Source organism: Pelodiscus sinensis, unplaced genomic scaffold (assembly GCF_049634645.1).
Source record: "Pelodiscus sinensis isolate JC-2024 unplaced genomic scaffold, ASM4963464v1 ctg84, whole genome shotgun sequence".
Taxonomy (NCBI): Eukaryota; Metazoa; Chordata; order Testudines; family Trionychidae; genus Pelodiscus; species Pelodiscus sinensis.
Genome location: NW_027465889.1, coordinates 411,331 through 429,962, shown reverse-complemented (window position 1 = coordinate 429,962; position 18,632 = coordinate 411,331). Strand labels below are relative to the sequence as shown.

The following is an 18,632-nucleotide window of genomic DNA, read 5'->3' as shown; positions in this document are numbered from 1 at the left end:
GTCTCCCGACCTGCCCCGCGCGGCGCGTCCAGCGTCTCCCGGCCTGCCCCGCGCGGCTCCCTGCCTCTCCCGGCCTGCCCCGCGCGGCGCGTCCAGCGTCTCCCGGCCTGCCCCGCGCGGCTCCCTGCCTCTCCCGGCCTGCCCCGCGCGGCGCGTCCAGCGTCTCCCGGCCTGCCCCGCGCGGCTCCCTGCCTCTCCCGACCTGCCCCGCGCGGCGCGTCCAGCGTCTCCCGGCCTGCCCCGCGCGGCTCCCTGCCTCTCCCGACCTGCCCCGCGCGGCGCGTCCAGCGTCTCCCGGCCTGCCCCGCGCGGCTCCCTGCCTCTCCCGGCCTGCCCCGCGCGGCTGAGCATGGCGGCGGCCCGGGCGCTGTGGCTGCGCGCGGCCTGGCGGGGGCCGGCCCGGGCCCTGGGGGCCGCTCCCTGCGCGGGCCGGGGGGAGCCGCGGCCGCCCCCTCGCGCGGGCCGGGCCCGCTGGGCGCTGGCGGGGGCGGGGGCGGGGGCGCTGCTGCTGCTGCTCTGGGGCCGGGAGCCGCCCGCGCTGCTGCCCCGGGTGCGCGCCGCCGTGCCCGCCCCCCCCGCGCCGCCCGCCCCCCCCGCGCCGGGCCCCGGCTCCGCCCGCGCCGCCTTCAACTTCATCGCCGACGTGGTGCAGAAAACCGCCCCCGCGCTGGTCTACATCGAGATCCTGGGCAGGTACCGCCCCCCCCGGGACCCCCCCGGAACCCCCCCGCCCCCCTGGACCCCCCCGCACTGGTCTACATCGAGATCCTTGGCAGGTACCGCCCCCCCCGGGACCCCCCCGCCCCCCCGGGACCCCCCCCGCACTGGTCTACATCGAGATCCTTGGCAGGTACCGCCCCCCCCGGGACCCCCCCGCCCCCCCGGGACCCCCCCCGCACTGGTCTACATCGAGATCCTTGGCAGGTACCGCCCCCCCCGGGACCCCCCCGCCCCCCCCGGACCCCCCCGCGCTGGTCTACATCGAGATCCTTGGCAGGTACCGCCCCCCCCGGGACCCCCCCGCCCCCCCCGGGACCCCCCCCGCGCTGGTCTACATCGAGATCCTGGGCAGGTACCGCCCCCCCCGGGACCCCCCCCGCGCTGGTCTACATCGAGATCCTGGGCAGGTACCGCCCCCCCCCCCCCGGGACCCCCCCCCCGCGCTGGTCTACATCGAGATCCTGGGCAGGTACCGCCCCCCCCCCCGGGACCCCCCCGCCCCCCCGGGACCCCCCCCGCGCTGGTCTACATCGAGATCCTGGGCAGGTACCGCCCCCCCCCTGGACCCCCCTGCGCTGGTCTACATCGAGATCCTGGGCAGTACCCGCCCCCCTGGAACTCCCCTGTCCCCCGGGACTCCCCTCCTGACCCCCCTGGTACCGCGCCTGCGGTGGTCTACATCGAAGTTTTGGGCATGTACCCCCCCCCGAACCCCTATGCTGGTCTACATCGAGATCCTGGGCAGGTACCGCCTCCCCGGGACCCCCCCGCCCCCCCGGGACCCTCCCGCGCTGGTCTACATCGAGATCCTGGGCAGGTACCGCCCACCCCCCCCCCCGGGACCCCCTCCGCCCCCCCGGAACTCCTCCGCGCTGGTCTACATCGAGATCCTGGGCAGGTACCGCCCCCCCCGGGACCCCCCCGCCCCCCCGGGACCGCCCCACGCTGGTCTACATCGAGATCCTGGGCAGGTACCGCCCCCCCCGGGACCCCCCCGCCCCCCCGGGACCGCCCCACGCTGGTCTACATCGAGATCCTGGGCAGGTACCGCCCCCCCCGGGACCCCCCCGCCTCCCCGGGACCCCCCCGTGCTGGTCTACATCAAGATCCTGGGCAGGTACCGCCCCCCCCGCCCCCCCGGGACCACCCCCGCCCCCCCGGGACCCCCCCGCGCTGGTCTACATCGAGATCCTGGGCAGGTACCCGCCCCCCCGGGATCCCCCCGCCCCCCCGGGACCCCCCCGCGCTGGTCTACATCGAGATCCTGGGCAGGTACCCGCCCCCCTGGAACTCCCCTGTCCCCTGGGACCACCCCCACCCCCGGGACTCCCCTCCTGACCCCCCTGGTACCGTGCCTGCGGTGGTCTACATCGAAGTTCTGGGCATGTACCCCCCCCCCCCCCCCCCGAACCCCCATGCTGGTCTACATCGAGATCCTGGGCAGGTACCCCCCACGCTCTCCTGGACCCTCCTGGCCCAGCTGGTACCACCGCCTCCCAGTATTGCCCCAGTGCTGGTCTACATGGAGATCCTGGGCAGCTACTGCCCGACCTGCTCTCCCCGCCCCGCAGCATCGCCTGGCTTCAACCTGCTCCCAGTACTGCCCCTTGTGAATCTGACCTGCCACTTACCCCTTCCTGCCCTTGTACCATCTCTCCTCTCACCTTGTTCTCTCCTCTTCCAGAGAAACTTTCCCCATTCTTCAAATCTGCTTCCCCTCCTCTCCCCTCCCCGCCCCACCCATACTGACCCCCAAGTGTTTCCCTAAGTATGTGTCATTTGATTGGCTGCATAGAAACCCCTGCTGCTGTGTTTGTGTGTATCACTCTTGGGTCGGGTGCTCTCTAGTAAGGATGTAAAATCCACTTAATTAGTTAACCAGTTGAATGTTAAGGGGAGCTAGTTATCTGATTAAACAGTGGTAGGGGAATTTCCATCCACTAGTCCTTAGGCACTTCCGCATTTCTCCTTTGAAATGGACAAAAGCCCCAGTGGGGACTCTTGTGCATTTCAAAGTTGGAACTCTGCATGCAGCCGAGGGCCAGCAGGACTTCCCCTTGGTCCCAAGTGTGCCAGCTTTGGAATGTACAAGAGTCCTCAGCTGACCACGGGATCCATGCGGCGCTGCCCCTTTGAAATGCCTCGACGCTGCCACTTTAAAGTGCCCCCTCTTCCCTTCCCCTTTGCTGCTGCTTCTATCTGATAGAGGCAGCAAGCAGAGGAGTGACTAGTCGACTCGACTGTCTGATTAGCATTTGCTTATTGGATAGTTGATGACTGCTCAACGTTTCCCTCTACTCTCTTCTAGTCAGTCCCTGGCAAGGAACGATTCAGTTGCGCCGCCGTGCGCGCTCGTGCTCATGTATGTCAAAATCCTGGGTGGGCATTGAACCGTCTAGCCCGGGGTGGGCAATAACTTTAATGAGGGTCGCGGGTCGCTCTGGAAGGGGAGGCCCTTTAAATAGCAGGAGGCGAAAGGGCTCGCAGCTCCCAGGACTTGTGAGCCCTTTCAACTGCTTCTATTTAAAGAGCTCGCACCTTCCCTGTGGCTGCAGACAACGCGTTGCCTGCCAGGATAGGGAAGGTGCAAGCCCTTTAAATAGAAGCAGTTGAAAGGACTCCTGCATCTCCAACTCCCAAGCAACGCGCTAGGAGGTGGGGCCTGGAACTGCTGTCCGGGCCTGATTCAGCCTGCCAAGAGGCTTTTGTCCACCCCGATCTAAACTGTTGTCTGCCTGGAGGAAACCTGTCCCTGCCCTAGTCTGTCTAGAGATGTCTCTCACCCCTAGCAGAGAGCCATGGGAGGGGCCTGTCTCCTATGCTGGTGCTCAGGTGAGCAGAGGTGTGTGTTCTGGCAGGAGGAGAGATTGCTGATAGGAAGGAGGGGAGCCAGTGCCTTGAAGAAAGGGGCTTGCGGATTTCTGTGGTGGTTTCTGCCCCCCATCCACACTGACTGGCTTTTCCAAAAGCTACCTCTGGTTCTTGTCCTGTAGGCATCCCTTTTCAGGCCGGGAGGTGCCCATCTCCAATGGCTCTGGCTTTGTGGTGTCCCCAGATGGTCTCATCGTGACTAATGCCCACGTTGTGGCGAATCGGCGGCGGGTGCGGGTGAAGCTGGCTAGCGGGGAGCTCTACGATGCCGTGGTCCGTGAAGTCGACCAGGTGGCAGATATTGCCACCATCAAAATCAACCCCAAGGTGTGTGGGGGCCAGGAACGTTTCACGGGACTAGCCCCTGCATTGGCTGCCTGCAGGTCTCTTGATAGAGCTGTGCTGACCCGTGCTTTCTCTTCCCCCCAGCAACCTCTGCCCACGCTGCCCCTGGGCCGCTCCGCAGAGGTGCGGCAAGGAGAGTTTGTGGTGGCTATGGGCAGCCCTTTTGCTCTGCAGAACACCATCACCTCCGGCATTGTCAGCTCTGCTCAGCGAGGCAGCCAGGAGCTGGGCCTGGCCGATTCCAACATGGAGTACATCCAGACCGACGCTGCCATAGATGTAAGGGGAGTGTGGGGCGGGGGAGGGCAGTGGGGGCACTGGCTGAACCCCACAGTTTGTGCATTTAGAAGAATTTTGCTGCTAGTTGGGGTGGGAGCTGGGGAAGGGGTCTGCATGAGGGGAGTGTTCAGGCTGTCCCTTGTAGGAAGAGCAGGGAAGCAGGGGATCTGGATTCTGCCCCAGGGCCATTGGTTGTGTTTGCTGCCTGTGTAAGCCAGAGGCACTGAGAGGGAGCCTGAGTCTGCACAGCAAAGGCTTCAGTCTCCCGCTCAGTGCCTCTGGCTTACGCTGACCACCCTGGTTCTCGGATTTTGTCTCTGCTGCTGCTGTGGCTTAACTCTGCCCCTTTCTCTCCTGCTGCAGTTCGGGAACTCGGGGGGGCCCCTCGTCAATCTGGTAAGTCCTGCTGTTTGGGTGTCTTCCCTTTTTGGGGGGAACACAGTGCCCCTTTGGGCTGCGTGCTCCAGCCCTGGCTAACTGGCTGTGTGGAAGTCGGGATGCCCACCTCTTGCTGCCAGCAGGGAGTATAGAGATGTCTATTCATCTCCCAGGCTCTGCTCTGGCGTGACCGAGGTAACAGCACTGGGGTCTGCACTGCTGCCTGACCCATCCCAAGCCAAGTTGGTGTTGGGTGCAAACTGGTGGAAGCCTGAATAGGCTGGGCTTGAGCCCTTCCTGACACCATGTCCCTCCTCTCCTTGCATGGGGCAGATTGTGGGGCATGGGGGGCTGCAGTGTGACAGGCTGATGCCCTTCTTGGCTTGCATGGCAACTCTCTTCCGGCAGGACGGCGAGGTGATTGGGGTGAACACAATGAAGGTGACGTCAGGTATCTCCTTCGCCATCCCCTCAGACCGGCTGCGGGAATTCTTGCAGAAGGGGGAGCAGCGCAAGAGTGAGTGAACTGGGAAGGGAGGGGGAGGATACAGGCAGAAAGAATGGAGCAGAGCTGGGGAAGAGGGGGAGGAGCACCCACTTCAGACTTCTTGCTGGTGCTGTCATAGTCCTCTGTCCCTGCCAGGGGAACTGGGCCTCAGCCTCCTCCCAGCACATCAGAGTCCAAGGAAAACCTGGTCCACTGTGCGGTCATTCCGTGGACTGTCTTCAGTTCCCTTCCACTGCAGGCTGGTTCCCCCTTTTCAGCGATGGGAGGGGGCAGCAAGGATAGAGGCAGGCAGAGGTGTCTGAGCACAGCTGAACTCTGGAGAAGGGATCTCTGGGGCCCATCTGTTTTCAGAGGGAAGGCAGTGCAGTTCTGCTATTTAGGCTTTAGCAGCTGGGACTCTAATGGCAAAGGAGCCAGGTCTCATGGTCTGTCTGCCTGGGGACCTGTACAGAGTGAATCGTGGGATAAGAGGGAAGATCCTCTCGGGGATCAGTAACTGGTAAAAAAATAGAAACTAACGGTCAGCTTTCAGAATGGAAAGAGGTAAACAGTGATGCCCATGACCCCCAGGGGTCTGTCTCGGGGCCAATGCTGTTCAACATGTTTGTAAAAGATCTGGAAAAAGTGATGTACAGTGAGGTGGCAGAGTGTGCAGGTGATTCAAGATCGGTCCAGAGCAGACTGAAGAGTTACAAGTTAAAATCTCACAGCTAGGTGACTGAGTACCAGAATGGCAGGAAATGCAAATAATGCACCTTGGGAAGCATAATCCCAGCTATGCATAGAAAATGAGGGGTCTACATTAGTTCTTACACCTCAAGAAAAATGTCTTTAGCCGTTGTGATACTTCTCTGAACAATGTGCTCATCGTGCAGCGACAGTCACAGAGGCTAACGATGACAGGAACCAGTAGGAAAGAGACGAATAGCAAACCAAAGCCTACCTTACTGGCACTAGAGAAGCCCATGGCGTGCCAGCACCTTGAATGCTGTGTGCAGTTCTGGCCGCCCCATCTCAAAACAGAGTTGGCAAAGGGTTAGAGCAGGTCAGCTCCCGGAGGACAGGTTCAGCAATGGAGATTAGCCAAGGTGGCCAGGAATGCAGCCCCATGCGTTGGGCGCCCCTAAGCCTCTGCCTGCCTGACTCCGGGACTGGCCAGCAGGAGAAGGGTCACGTGCAGATTGCCCTGGTCATTTCCTTGGAAGCTGTCAGAACACCGGGTACTGAGCTAGCAACGCTGGTCTGGCTCTGCTGGCCATCCATGTGTACAAGCTCTTGGGGTCAGTGCAGCGTGAAATTCAGTGCCCTGTGGCATACAAAAGGTCAGGCTGGGACAGCTCATCGGGGCCCCCGACCCAGCACCCCCGTCCGGAGCCAGATGTGACTCCTCCAGCCAGTAGAACAGGAGGGTTTATTGCTTCTCAGAGATCCAGCCCAGCCCGGGTTCCATGTGCACATCGGAGTGAGGGGCAGGCAGCCTCAGAGCCCTTGGGGCGGGTGCACAGGCCCCTGGACCCCCCCCCGTACTCAGCTCAGTCTCTTCTCTCCATGTTTGCCCAGCCAAGACTGCCCCCTCTCCAAACCACAGAACACACATTCCCCCCCCCCCCCCCCCCCAGGTAGCCACCCCCCTTCCTTTGTTCACACCCCTTCCCCTGGCCTGGTGAGAAGTTGCTAGGCAATGTGCACTGCCCCCAGGGACCCGCCCACTTGCTGAGCAGTGCTACAGACACAGGCCAGTAGGGGTCACCCCCAGCCCCACACAGCCACCTGCGACTGCCAGCCAGAGTGGAGCCAGGGTCACAGGAGTGTACGAACCCCCCCCCCCCCCCGCCCGAACGTCGCACAGCCACCCGCGACTGCCAGCCAGAGTGGAGCCAGGGTCACAGGAGTGTACGAACCCCCCCCCCCCCCCGCCCGAACGTCGCACAGGCTAGGTTGGCAGTTCTCAGACGGTGAGCTGGGACCTGAGTGGGTTCTAATCCCGTTTTAATGGGATTGTCAGGTCTACGCTCTGGGGCCAAAGCTGATATCCGAGGACTCAGTGATGAACATTGGGGCTCAGATTACAGGCCCCCTCTCTAGGACTGAAGCCCATGGCCTTCAGGTTTGATCCACCCAACTAGGGGTAGGGCTTAGGTGAGTTCAGGCTTCAGTCCTTGTGTTGCCTCTCTTGTCAGAGGAGGTTCACGGTGCAATGAAGATTGAGAACCCCTGGATTGATCTGAGGATCCATTCTGGCCTTGAACTCTCTCTGCCTCGGGGTCGGCTGGGTAGTCTGGGAATCTTTGACCAGAAACTAGGCTCATTATACAAAGGCAGCTCCAGTCTGTGCGGTGGGCCTGGGTAGCAGAGCAGCTGCAGTTAGGATCTTGACAGTGATTAATCAGCTTCCAGATGCTGTTTCTCCACATAAGAATGGCCAGGCTGGGTCAGACCAAAGATCCATCTATCCCAGTGTCCTGTCTGCCCACAGTGGCCAATGCCAGTTGCCCCAGAGGGAATGAACAGAACAGGGAATCATCCAGCAATTCAACCCCTGTTGCCCATTCCCAGTTTTTGAAAGAGGCAAAAGCTCTGCCCATCCTTGCTGCTAGCCATTGATGGGCCTATCCTCCATGAATTTATCTAGCTCTTTCTTGAACCCTGTTATAGTCTTGGCCTTCACAACATCCTCTGGCAGGGAGTTCCACAGGTTGTCTGTGCCTTGTGTGGAGAAATATTACCTATTAATGTATTTGATAACTTCTAGTTCTCATATTATGGGAACAAGTAAATAACTCATTTTTTCCACACCTGTCATGATTTATAGACCTCTGTCCTCTTCCCTTCCCCCCCTTGTCTCTCTTCCAAGCTAAAAAGTCCCAATCTTAAGCTCTCCCTGTAAGGCAGCTGTTCCATACCTCGGATCATTTTTGTTGCCCTTTTCCAATGCCAAGATATCTTTTTTGAGGTGAGGCGACAATATCTGTACGCCGTATTCAAGCTGTGGGCACACTGTAAATTTACATAGAGGCAGTAAGATATTTTCTGTCTTATTTATCCCTTTCTTAATGATGTCTAACATTCAGTTTGTTTTTCTGACTGATGCTGCACATTGACTGGATGATTTCAGAGAACTATCTACTCTGACTCCCAAGATTTCTATGGAGTGGTAACAGCTAATTTAGTCCTCATCATTTTATACATGTAGTTGGCATTATGTTTTCCAACGCGCATTACTTTGAATTAATCAGCATTAAAATTCATCTGCCATTTTGTTGCCCAGTCACCTGATTTTGTGAGATCCTTTTGAAACTCTTCACGGTCAACTTTGGAGTTAACTTGAGCAGTTTTGTGTCATCTGCAAATTTTGCCATCTCAGTGTTTACCTTTTTCTCCAGATCATTTATGAATGTCTTGAATAGGATTGGTTCCAGCATGGCCCCCAGCGGGACCCCACTAGTTACCTCTCTCCATTCTGAAAACTGATCATTTATTCCTATCCTGTTTTCTGTCTTTTTACCAGTTATCAATCCATGAGAGGACCTTCCCTCTTATCCCATGACAACTTACCTTGCTTCGGAGCCTTTAGTGCGGGACCTTGTCAAAGGCTTTCTGGAAATCTTAAGTACACGAGATCCACTGGATCCCCCTTGTAAACATGCTTTTTGACCTCCTCAAAGAATTCTAGTAGATTAGTAAGGCATGATTTCCATTTAGAGAAACCATGTTGACTCTTCCCTAACAAATTGTGTTTAGCCATGTGTTTGACAATTCTCTCCTTTACTACAGTTTCAACGAATTTGCCTGGTATAGCAGTTAGACTGACCAGCCTGTAATTGCCAGGATCACCTCTAGAGCCCTTCTAAAAATTGGCATCACATTAACTCTTCAGTCATTTGGTACAGGAGATGATTTTAAGCCTAGGTTGCAAACCATGGTTAGTAGTTGCACAATTTCACATTTGAGTTCCTTCAGAACTCTTGGATGAATTCTCCCTGATCCTGGTGACGTATTATTGTTTATCAGTTTGTTCGAAAACCTCCTCGGACACCTTAGTCTGGGATGATTCCTCAGATTTCCTAAAACGAATGGCTCAGGTTTGGGAATCTCCCTCATCTCCTCAGCCATGAAGACGGATGCAAAGAATTCATTTAGTTTCTTGACATGGCCTCATTGTCCTTGAGTGCATCTGGATTGTCCAGTGGCTCCACTGGTTGTTTAGCAGGTTCTCTGCTTCTGATGGACTTAAACATGGTTTGCTGGTTTGGTAGTTTTGGCTAGCTCTTGTTCAGATTCCTTTCTGACCTTCCTAATTATATTTTTACACTTCATTTGACAGAGTTTATGCTCCTTTGTTTTCCTCATTAGGATTTAATTTCCACTTTTTAAACAGTGACTTTTTATCTCTCACTGCTTTTTATTTACTTATTAAGCCACAGTGGCACATTTTTAGTTTTCGTTGTTTTGTATGCATGTATGTTGAGCTTCTATTACAATATCTTTGAAAAGGTTCCATGCAGCTTGCAGGGGTTTTACTTTTGTCACTGTGTCTTTTAACTTCTGTTTAACTAACCTCCTCATTTTTGTGTAGTTCCCCTTTCTGAAATGAAATGCCACAGTGTTGGGCTGCTGACGTGTTTTTCCACCACAGAGATGTTAAGTTTAATTATATTACGGTCAGTCTTTCCAAGCAGTCCAGTTATAGTCACCTGTTGGACCAGATCCTGCACTACACTTAAGACTAAATCAAGAATAGCCTCTCCCCTTGTGGATTCCAGAACCAGCTGGTCCAGGAAGCAGTAGTTTAAGGTAGTGTGGGGGGAAGGACCTGGCAGGCTGCAGCCTGGGGACAGAGCATGGTTTTCTTCTGAGCTGGAGGCCCCATTCTGCTGTAGGCAGGCCAAGTAACCCAGCTGGCCTGGCATCGTGTTGAGGAGGGAGGGTGTGCACACAGGTCCTCCCTTGGCAATTCCTAGACCTGGTTCCCTTTGCTCTTGCAGGCTCCTGGTTCGGCAGTACGGAGATAAAGCGTCGCTACATCGGGGTGATGATGCTAACACTGACCCCCAGGTATGTGTCCCAAGTTTGGGGCCAGCTGACTGGCTTCCAGGGTTTACCCTGGGTTGTGGGGCCAGAGTCTCAGGAAGGCAAGCTGGGAGGATACCCATGTAGAGAATCACTCTGCAGTGGGGAAAACCCTGTTGGTCCCACCTCAGCCCAGACCGATTAGTTTACTTATGGGAGTGTCCCCAGGGGCAGGATGCCAGCCCAGCCTTCTCCCTGGCAGAGGAGTTCCCAGTGACATGCAGCTGTCCATCACCCCGGCTACCCCCACAGTATTTGCTGTGCCCAAGCCATCTCTTGGGCAAGCTGGACAGGACAGACACATCTCCTCTCTGAATCTCCTCTTGCACCACAGGCAGCCAGGGTATGGCTCAGCAGTTATGGAGGAGCTAAGCTGTGTCACTGCGGGTGGACCCAGGAGACATCCTGGGAGCAAAGGGCCTGGCTGGGGGGGTATGAGAAATCACCAGGCAGCAGCAGCACCACAGGGTAGCAATGTAACAGTGTAGTTGGGGCTGGAACAGCTGCTTGCCTGTGGCAGGTGGGGAGCTGCTCCAGTCTCCACCTGTTACCCGTTAACCTTTCACATCTCTAGTCCAGTTGCCCTGAGGGAGGAGGGCATGAAATGGCCTGGCCCTGGGCAAGAGTAGCACAGTGAGCAGACAAGTGCGGCAGGCCTGCTGACCTCGTGAGCCCAGCCTCTGGCTGGTGGGTCAGGAGGAGACTTTCCTGGGGCAGTGCCCTGGCCTCCCTGCAGCAGGGCTGTGCTGCTGAGGCATTGGCTGCTGGCAGTTCTCAGAGCTAGGAGGCTGGGCTGGGAACCAGGTTCTCTTCCAGCTGCCTTGTCCTTGGGGAACTGGGCTGCTTCCTTGTCCCCTCGCTGTGGGGAGGCAGGCCTGGCGCTCGCGTCTCTGACTGGTGGGAGGGTCCAGCCAAGTCCCCCCCCGGGGGCTTGCTCTGTTCCCCACAAGGAGCTGATTGTGCGGTGAGGCTGCTCCAGCACTGGGACGCTTTGTCCTGTGCCCTGCCCCAGCTGCCTAGTGTGTCTCCCTCTCTGCAGTATTCTGGCCGAGCTGAAGCTGCGCGACCCCAGCTTCCCTGATGTCTCGTATGGGGTCCTGATTCACAAGGTGATCATTGGCTCCCCAGCTCATCAGTAAGTCCTGCAGAGGTGGCTCTTGGGGGGCAAGGGCCCCAAATGGGGGTGCTGGGTGAGGGGTGGGCACAGCTGTCTAAGGACCCCACCAGCAGCCAGTGTGTTCCTGATGAGATTAACTCTGGCCTCAGTAAGACTTTGCCAGAGCAAGGCCCCCACCCCTATCTGCCTGGGGATGGGCTGTGGGGAAGGGGTCTGCATCCATCACTGCCAGGCCCAGCACATCAGTGTCTGTGCTCTCGGCAGGGCGGGCCTGAAAGCCGGTGACGTCGTGCAGGAGATCAACGGGCAGGCGGTGCGGCGCGCAGAGGACATCTACGAGGCCGTGCGGACACACAGCAACCTGGCCATGCTGGTGCAGCGCAGCCATGACATGCTGCTGGTGAACGTCAGCCCCGAGGTCACGGAATAGAGCAGCCCTGCTGGCAGCGGGCACCAGGGACTTGGCTTGAGGCAAGCAGGTCGAGCCGGGGGCTCAGGGTGACAGGCAATAGGCCCTGTGCTGCCAGACGGGAGACACGGGGCTTTTGCAAGAGCCTGAAATGCTCCAGCCAGCAGGGCTGGTCCTGGGACTGGTGCACCAGGGGAGTGGCTACTGTCTACTTCCCTCATCCCCATTAAACCTCTCCTGGGGAATCCTCCATCATGGCCCTTGCTTCCCCCCAAGGCTGGGGGAGTCTGGATCCGGCTGCAGTGTCACTTCTGAGCTGTGGCAGGGTGTGGGCTCTCCCCGAGCATTCAGCCTGGAGCTAGAGCCCTCCACCCGCCCCCTGCTTGCTCCAGCCATGGAGAGCTCCCTGCAGCTGAGGGCTGGGCTCAGCACTCCTGCAGCCAGCCTGAGCCTGCCCTGGTGCTGCATGCAGCTGCTGCTAGTTGCACAGGGGTGGAGGGAGTTCGTGCTCCGGAATTTGGCCAGCAGCGTCCTGCTGAAACCACGCCCGTTCACAGCACTGCTCCAGGCTGCAGCCTCGTCTGTCCAGCAGCTGCTTCCCAGGGCACTGGGTCTGAACACACCCGGCCCTCTGCCAGGAAGAGACGTGTGAGAGTCCTGGGCAGCTGAGGCCTGTCCCTTGGAGCCTTAGGCCCGGCTGCTTTAGCACTGTGGTCTGGAGTGGACCGCCCCCCTTCCCCCCCCCCCCTCCCCCCCCGTCCTCCGTCCCCAAGCTTTTTGCAGAGGGAGACCTGCTTTCCTCTTGCTCCCTAGGCAGACTGGTCCTTCCCCAGGGCCTTTGTGGCAAGTAGAGCAGCCCTGAGACGTGGGCTGCTACTCTGCCTGCCCTAGAGCCAGCCCCAGGGCTGCTGTGGGGAATTCTCACTGTCAAGCTGCCAGTGCATCAGTGGCTGGCTCGCCTGCGTGTTCCCTAGGGGCTGGATTCTCGGAACCAGCAGCTCCTGCCGTTCCCTAATTCCTGGAATTCCCGGCACAGCGCCAGGGAGCTCAGCGAGGAAATGCCGGCGGAGAGCAGCTGTGGTTGAGCTGCGGGGCCGGGCATGGGGCTGCTTTGATGCATGAAAGAAGCTCAGTTGGTGCTGGGTGGGGAGGCAGCTTGGAGCTGGGCAAACACAGCCCAGCAGACAGGCCTCCTTTCAGGCCTGCCCTGGCCCCTCCCGTGGAATTCGTTCCTGCCCCAGCCAGGCAGGTGGGCGCTGTGGTAGACATGCTGGGGCGCTTGCCAGAGCGAGGAGCCAGCGGCTGTCCAATCCCCTCCCCCGCAAGCCCTTGCCTCCCACTGGAGTGATCTCAGGTAGGGGCTGCCTCTGGGCTGGGGGGAAGGACCTCTGTGGTAAGGCCTTCGTGAAGCCCAAGTGATTGCCTGCTTGCTGGGCGCAGGCGTAGGGCCCTGCCTGGGAGCACAGGCAGCACTGGGAGCCGGCGCTTGAGGAGGAGGGTGATGCCAAGCCAGGCCAGGTGCTGTGTCCCACCCCCAGCCTGGCTTTTCCCTTGGTGGGGGCTGGGGCTGGGGAGTGACTTGGGCCCCCAGCACCTCAAGTGCCCTGCCCTGGTGCATTCAGCCCCCGGTCCTGGGCTGGCCTGCTCTGATGCAGCTCTCTGCTCCCCAGCCTTTTGGCCCGAAGGCTCAGCTTGCCCACGAGGCCAGCGTGGGCTGTTCTGTGCAGAGAGGTTACAAGACTGAAACCCTTCAGCTTGGAAAGGTCTGAAGGGGGCTGGGATGGGTATTAAATCATGATGGTGGTGAAACCAATAAGGAAGTGTTCTTTGCACCTCGCCACACCAGCACTTAAGGTCTCCAAGGGAGATGAACAGGCAGCAGGTTTAAAACAAGCACAAGCAAGTACAGATTGGACCTCTCTAACCCAGCACCCTCAGTGCTGACCGGTGCCGAACCAAAGAATTTTCTGGGCCCTGGGAAGTCAGTATGGTCTAGCAGCATTACCAACGCTTCCACTGCTTACTGAGCTGTTGAGGACATTTTGGGGGCAAATTAGAGCTACACAATAGCCCAGAACACTGAGAGCCAGGACTGGTGGCTGTAAAACTGTGGGACCATGGGAAACTTGGCCATGCTCATATTAAGTGGACATCTGACTCACTAAAGTCATGCCAGACCATGGCTGTTTCTGGACCAGAGAGGTTCAACCTGTATTCTCATACGATGCACTGGTAACCTCTGGAACTCCTTGCCAGGGGGTGTGAAAGTTCATGGAGGATAGGTACAGCAGTGGCTATTAGCTTGGACCAGCAGAGAGAGTGGACCAGCAGAGAGAGTGGCCCTAGCCTCTGATTGCCAGAAGCTGGGAATGAGCAATAGAGCTAGACTGCTTGCTGACTTAGCTGTTCGCGCCCTCATGATCACCTGGCATTGACCACTGTCAGCAGGTAGGATACTGAATTGGATGGGCCTCTGGTCTGAACTAGTATGGCGCTTCTCATGTGAGCTGCCCCCTGTGCTGTCTGGCAGGCAAGGCCCAACCAGTAACAGCCTCAGGCATTGGAGCTGGGACCTGGCTGCAGCTGCTCTTGCCAGATGCCTTTTGTGGGGGAAGGGGTCCCCAGCTCCCGGGCTGCCTGAGCCGGGGCTTATGCTGGAGTTAAGTTAGGTGCTGGCCAAGGATAGATTGTCCCCAACCTGCCCGTGCATGGGCCTGTCTCTGCTTCCCCTCCCCCCCACCAGTGCCAAGCACAGCACTCTGACCCGCTCCGGAAACAGGCCCAGCTTGGCAGCCTGCCTTGCACTGGCGATGGGCTTCCATGGGGTTTGCTGCCTCAGGTACAGGTGGTGGCATTCCCACAGCACCATGCTGTGGAGCAGCAATTCCTACTGCACCCTCCTTTTAGGTGCTGCTGCCCAGCCTAGAACCCAGGAAGTGCTAGTCTCCCCTACCCTGGGGCTGGTTAGGGCCTGTTATCTCCTGCCCATGTGGTTTTGCTTCTCTTCAGCACTGGTGCTGCTGCAGGGCCCCATCCCATGAAACCCCTTTTGTGAGAGCACCCGCCCCTGCTGGGAGCCGAAGTCAGGCACTGGCTTTCAGTGGTGTGAAGCTCAGGTGAAAAAGCAGCCAGCAGGCCTCAGGGAAACAGACCAGCACTTTATAGAGAACAGAAGATGACAAACTAAGAAACGGGTGTCCCAGGGATGCACGGCTGGGGCTGTGCAGAGCAGCCTGACGTGCTGTAGCTCTTCAAGTACATCGCCATGCACTGCTGTACCGAGAAAGGGGAGCTAGCGCAGGTGCCATGGGGCTGGGGACCCCTGTAAGGTGCCTGGAACAGTCGCTAGCACTTCCATGAGGTTCCTGGGTCTGCTGAGGAGGCAGGATGAAGGGAGGGTGGGAGTAGGGGGAGGGTGGGGGGAGAGAGCTGCTGGATTAGGTCGGGGCTGTAATCCTGTCCTGCTGCACCTCCGCCCGGGCAGGAGGTGGGGAAGCCCTTTGCTGCCCAGTGGCAGCAGCCTGCTGTTCTTCCAGTGCAGGAGCCATGGGGTCAGGGCCCACTTCCCGTCAGGCCCTGTGTGAGGGACCACTTCAGCCCAGGACTCCACGGCCAGGCTGGGCCAGAGGGTGCAGCTGAGCACGGCTCTCACCACAGAGCCGGTCTGCTGCCAGCCTGGGACAACGCTGCTTCCTCCTCGGAGCACCTGGCAGTGCATGGGGCAGGCAGCGGGGGGCTGTCTCCAGTGGGGCACGGGGAGGGCAGCGGGGAGGGCAGGGCAGGTCGCTATACGATCTGGTTGTTCAGCTGTCCTGGGTACTGTTCAAACCGCTTATTGGCCTCTTCGCTGAATGCGTCACCTGGAAGAGGTGAGAGATTGTAGCTGCCAGAACACCCTTGGGCAGCCGCGCAGCCAACTAGCAGGTGCCGTGTTCCTAGGGGTGGTGCGCATGATTTACTCTGCTGCAGAGGGCACATTGCTCCCTGCACTGCCCCCCAACCTGCCACAGACCAGCCAATGCCACCGCCTTGCCCCTCGTGCCCTGCAGCCAAGGCCGCCTCCTAAAAATGCCCAGTCCTTGCACCGCCCTCGGCATTTTTTGCCACCCCTGCTGCCCATTTCGCCCAGGCCAGTATACACACACGGCACCTTACCAATGTGGCAGCTGTGCACCCAGATACGATGCCCGTCATATTTGCAGTTGCACTTCATGGCGTTGTTGGTGAAATCGCTCTCGGCCACCTCATAGTTGGGGTTAATCACGACCTGCCAGGACACCAACCAGAGGCTGAAACTGCCTGGCATCTACACTTGTGTCCCCTTCTCCATCCCCCCCAGGCCTCCATGCACCCCCATTTCCCTTCTCCATCCCCCCCAGGCCTCCATGCACCCCATTTCCCTTCTCCATCCCCCCCAGGCCTCCATGCACCCCCATTTCCCTTCTCCATCCCCCCCAGGCCTCCATGCGCCCCCATTTCCCTTCTCCATCCCCCCCAGGCCTCCATGCGCCCCCATTTCCCTTCTCCATCCCCCCCAGGCCTCCATGCACCCCCATTTCCCTTCTCCATCCCCCCAGGCCTCCATGCACCCCCATTTCCCTTCTCCATCCCCCCCAGGCCTCCATGCACCCCCATTTCCCTTCTCCATCCCCCCCAGGCCTCCATGCACCCCCATTTCCCTTCTCCATCCCCCCCAGGCCTCCATGCACCCCCATTTCCCTTCTCCATCCCCCCCAGGCCTCCATGCACCCCCATTTCCCTTCTCCATCCCCCCCAGGCCTCCATGCACCCCCATTTCCCTTCTCCATCCCCCCCAGGCCTCCATGCACCCCCATTTCCCTTCTCCATCCCCCCCAGGCCTCCATGCACCCCCATTTCCCTTCTCCATCCCCCCCAGGCCTCCATGCACCCCCATTTCCCTTCTCCATCCCCCCCAGGCCTCCATGCACCCCCATTTCCCTTCTCCATCCCCCCCAGGCCTCCATGCACCCCCATTTCCCTTCTCCATCCCCCCCAGGCCTCCATGCACCCCCATTTCCCTTCTCCATCCCCCCCAGGCCTCCATGCACCCCCATTTCCCTTCTCCATCCCCCCCAGGCCTCCATGCACCCCCATTTCCCTTCTCCATCCCCCCCCAGGCCTCCATGCACCCCCATTTCCCTTCTCCATCCCCCCAGGCCTCCATGCACCCCCATTTCCCTTCTCCATCCCCCCCAGGCCTCCATGCACCCCCATTTCCCTTCTCCATCCCCCCCAGGCCTCCATGCACCCCCATTTCCCTTCTCCATCCCCCCCAGGCCTCCATGCACCCCCATTTCCCTTCTCTATCCCCCCCAGGCCTCCATGCACCCCCATTTCCCTTCTCCATCCCCCCAGGCCTCCATGCACCCCCATTTCCCTTCTCCATCCCCCCCAGGCCTCCATGCACCCCCATTTCCCTTCTCCATCCCCCCCAGGCCTCCATGCACCCCCATTTCCCTTCTCCATCCCCCCCAGGCCTCCATGCACCCCCATTTCCCTTCTCCATCCCCCCCAGGCCTCCATGCGCCCCCATTTCCCTTCTCCATTCCCCCCAGGCCTCCATGCGCCCCCAGTTCCCCTCCTCCGCCCCCCCCCAGGCCTCCCTGCCCTCCTCCCCATTTCCTTACCTCCATCCCCCCAGGTCTTTGTGTCTCCATTTCCCCCCCTCCACTCTTCCACCGGGCTCCCTGCACCCCCATTTCCCCTCCATCCCCCTTAGGACAGGGGTCCCTGTGCCCTCACATCCCTACCCCCATTTCCCCCAAGATGGTCCCCCCTCTGGTCAGAATGAGGCAGCCCCAGCCCATGCCCCATCCCGAGGTTTTGTGCGAGCTGCTGGCGATTGAAATGTTAGTTGACTGGATGATACAAGACCCCCTGGCCCTGCAGTCCCAGCTCCAGGCCTGGCCTCAGCAGCTCAACCCCCCCTACGCCCTGGCCTGAGACATCTCCCCCACATCCCCAGGGGTCCTAGCACTGCGCAGCTTTCCTGCTTCAGGCCTGCTAGGCCCCAGTTAACCCTTGGTGGACCAAACGCATGTGTGAGCAGCAGGGCTGGGGCGCAGAGCCTGGGCCCGGGCATAGTGGGGCGCCCCGCTGCGCCCAGCCCAGTGGGAGGGCACTATTCACAAACCAGCACTTGCCAGGCACCGGCTACGTCTACATGGGCAAGATTTTGCACAAATACTTTTAACGCAAGAGTGTTTGGCCAGCAGAGCTTTCTCGCGCAAGAGCCTCTACGCTGGCATGTGCTCTTGTGCAAAATCCTGCCCATGTAGACACAGCCACAATGGCCCAACCAGGCCTGTGCTACCAGCATGCCCCTGCCCTGCCACACAGCCCCCCTGCCCAATGCCGGAACAACCCCCCTCACGTCGCTATGCCCAGCACCCTCCCCAGACCCTGCCACAAATGCACAATGCTCTGCACAACAGCCCTGCCCAGCCCCCCCCAGAACCTACTACTCCCTAGGGCCCCAACACCCCAAAACGTCCATCCCCTCTCAGCCCAGCCAGCCCCCCCCAGAACCTGCTACTCGCTAGGGCCCCAACACCCTCAAACCGTTCATCCCCTCTCAGCCCAGCCCCCCCCAGAACCTGCTACTCCCTAGGGCCCCAACACCCTCAAACCGTTCATCCCCTCTCAGCCCAGCCCCCCCCAGAACCTGCTACTCCCTAGGGCCCCAACACCCCAAAACGTCCGTCCCCTCTCAGCCCAGCCCCCCCCCAGAACCTGCTACTCCCTAGGACCCCAACACCCTCAAACCGTTCATCCCCTCTCAGCCCAGCCCCCCCCCAGAACCTGCTACTCCCTAGGGCCCCAACACCCCAAAACGTCCGTCCCCTCTCAGCCCAGCCCCCCCCAGAACCTGCTACTCCCTAGGGCCCCAACACCCCAAAACGTCCGTCCCCTCT

At 59.5% G+C, this 18,632-nt stretch overlaps 2 protein-coding genes across 2 annotated transcripts in view; one reads left to right on the top strand and one right to left on the bottom strand.

The window, feature by feature from the left end:
• The first annotated feature begins 349 nt into the window (after positions 1-349).
• Positions 350-11,947, top strand: HTRA2 (HtrA serine peptidase 2). The gene is made up of 8 exons (XM_075916060.1): positions 350-693; positions 3,714-3,918; positions 4,021-4,215; positions 4,579-4,611; positions 5,002-5,110; positions 10,087-10,156; positions 11,211-11,306; positions 11,553-11,947. The coding sequence occupies exons 1-8, from the start codon at positions 350-352 to the stop codon at positions 11,716-11,718; spliced, it is 1,218 nt and encodes a 405-aa protein (XP_075772175.1). The 3' UTR covers positions 11,719-11,947.
• Positions 11,948-14,834: 2,887 nt separating this feature from the next.
• Positions 14,835-18,632, bottom strand: part of LOXL3 (lysyl oxidase like 3) — a 56,414-nt gene continuing 52,616 nt past the window's right edge. The window contains 2 exon segments of the mRNA XM_075916053.1: positions 14,835-15,557; positions 15,853-15,964. Of these exon segments, the coding sequence (XP_075772168.1) occupies positions 15,484-15,557; positions 15,853-15,964 (186 nt within the window). The 3' untranslated portion in view covers positions 14,835-15,483.

Coding starts and splice junctions, on each gene's coding strand:
- HTRA2 (XM_075916060.1), top strand. CDS start 350: ATGGCGGCGGCCCGGGCGCTGTGGCTGCGCGCGGCCTGGCGGGGGCCG. Junction 3,919..4,020: donor CCATCAAAATCAACCCCAAG/GTGTGTGGGGGC, acceptor TCTTCCCCCCAG/CAACCTCTGCCCACGCTGCC. Junction 4,216..4,578: donor AGACCGACGCTGCCATAGAT/GTAAGGGGAGTG, acceptor CTCCTGCTGCAG/TTCGGGAACTCGGGGGGGCC.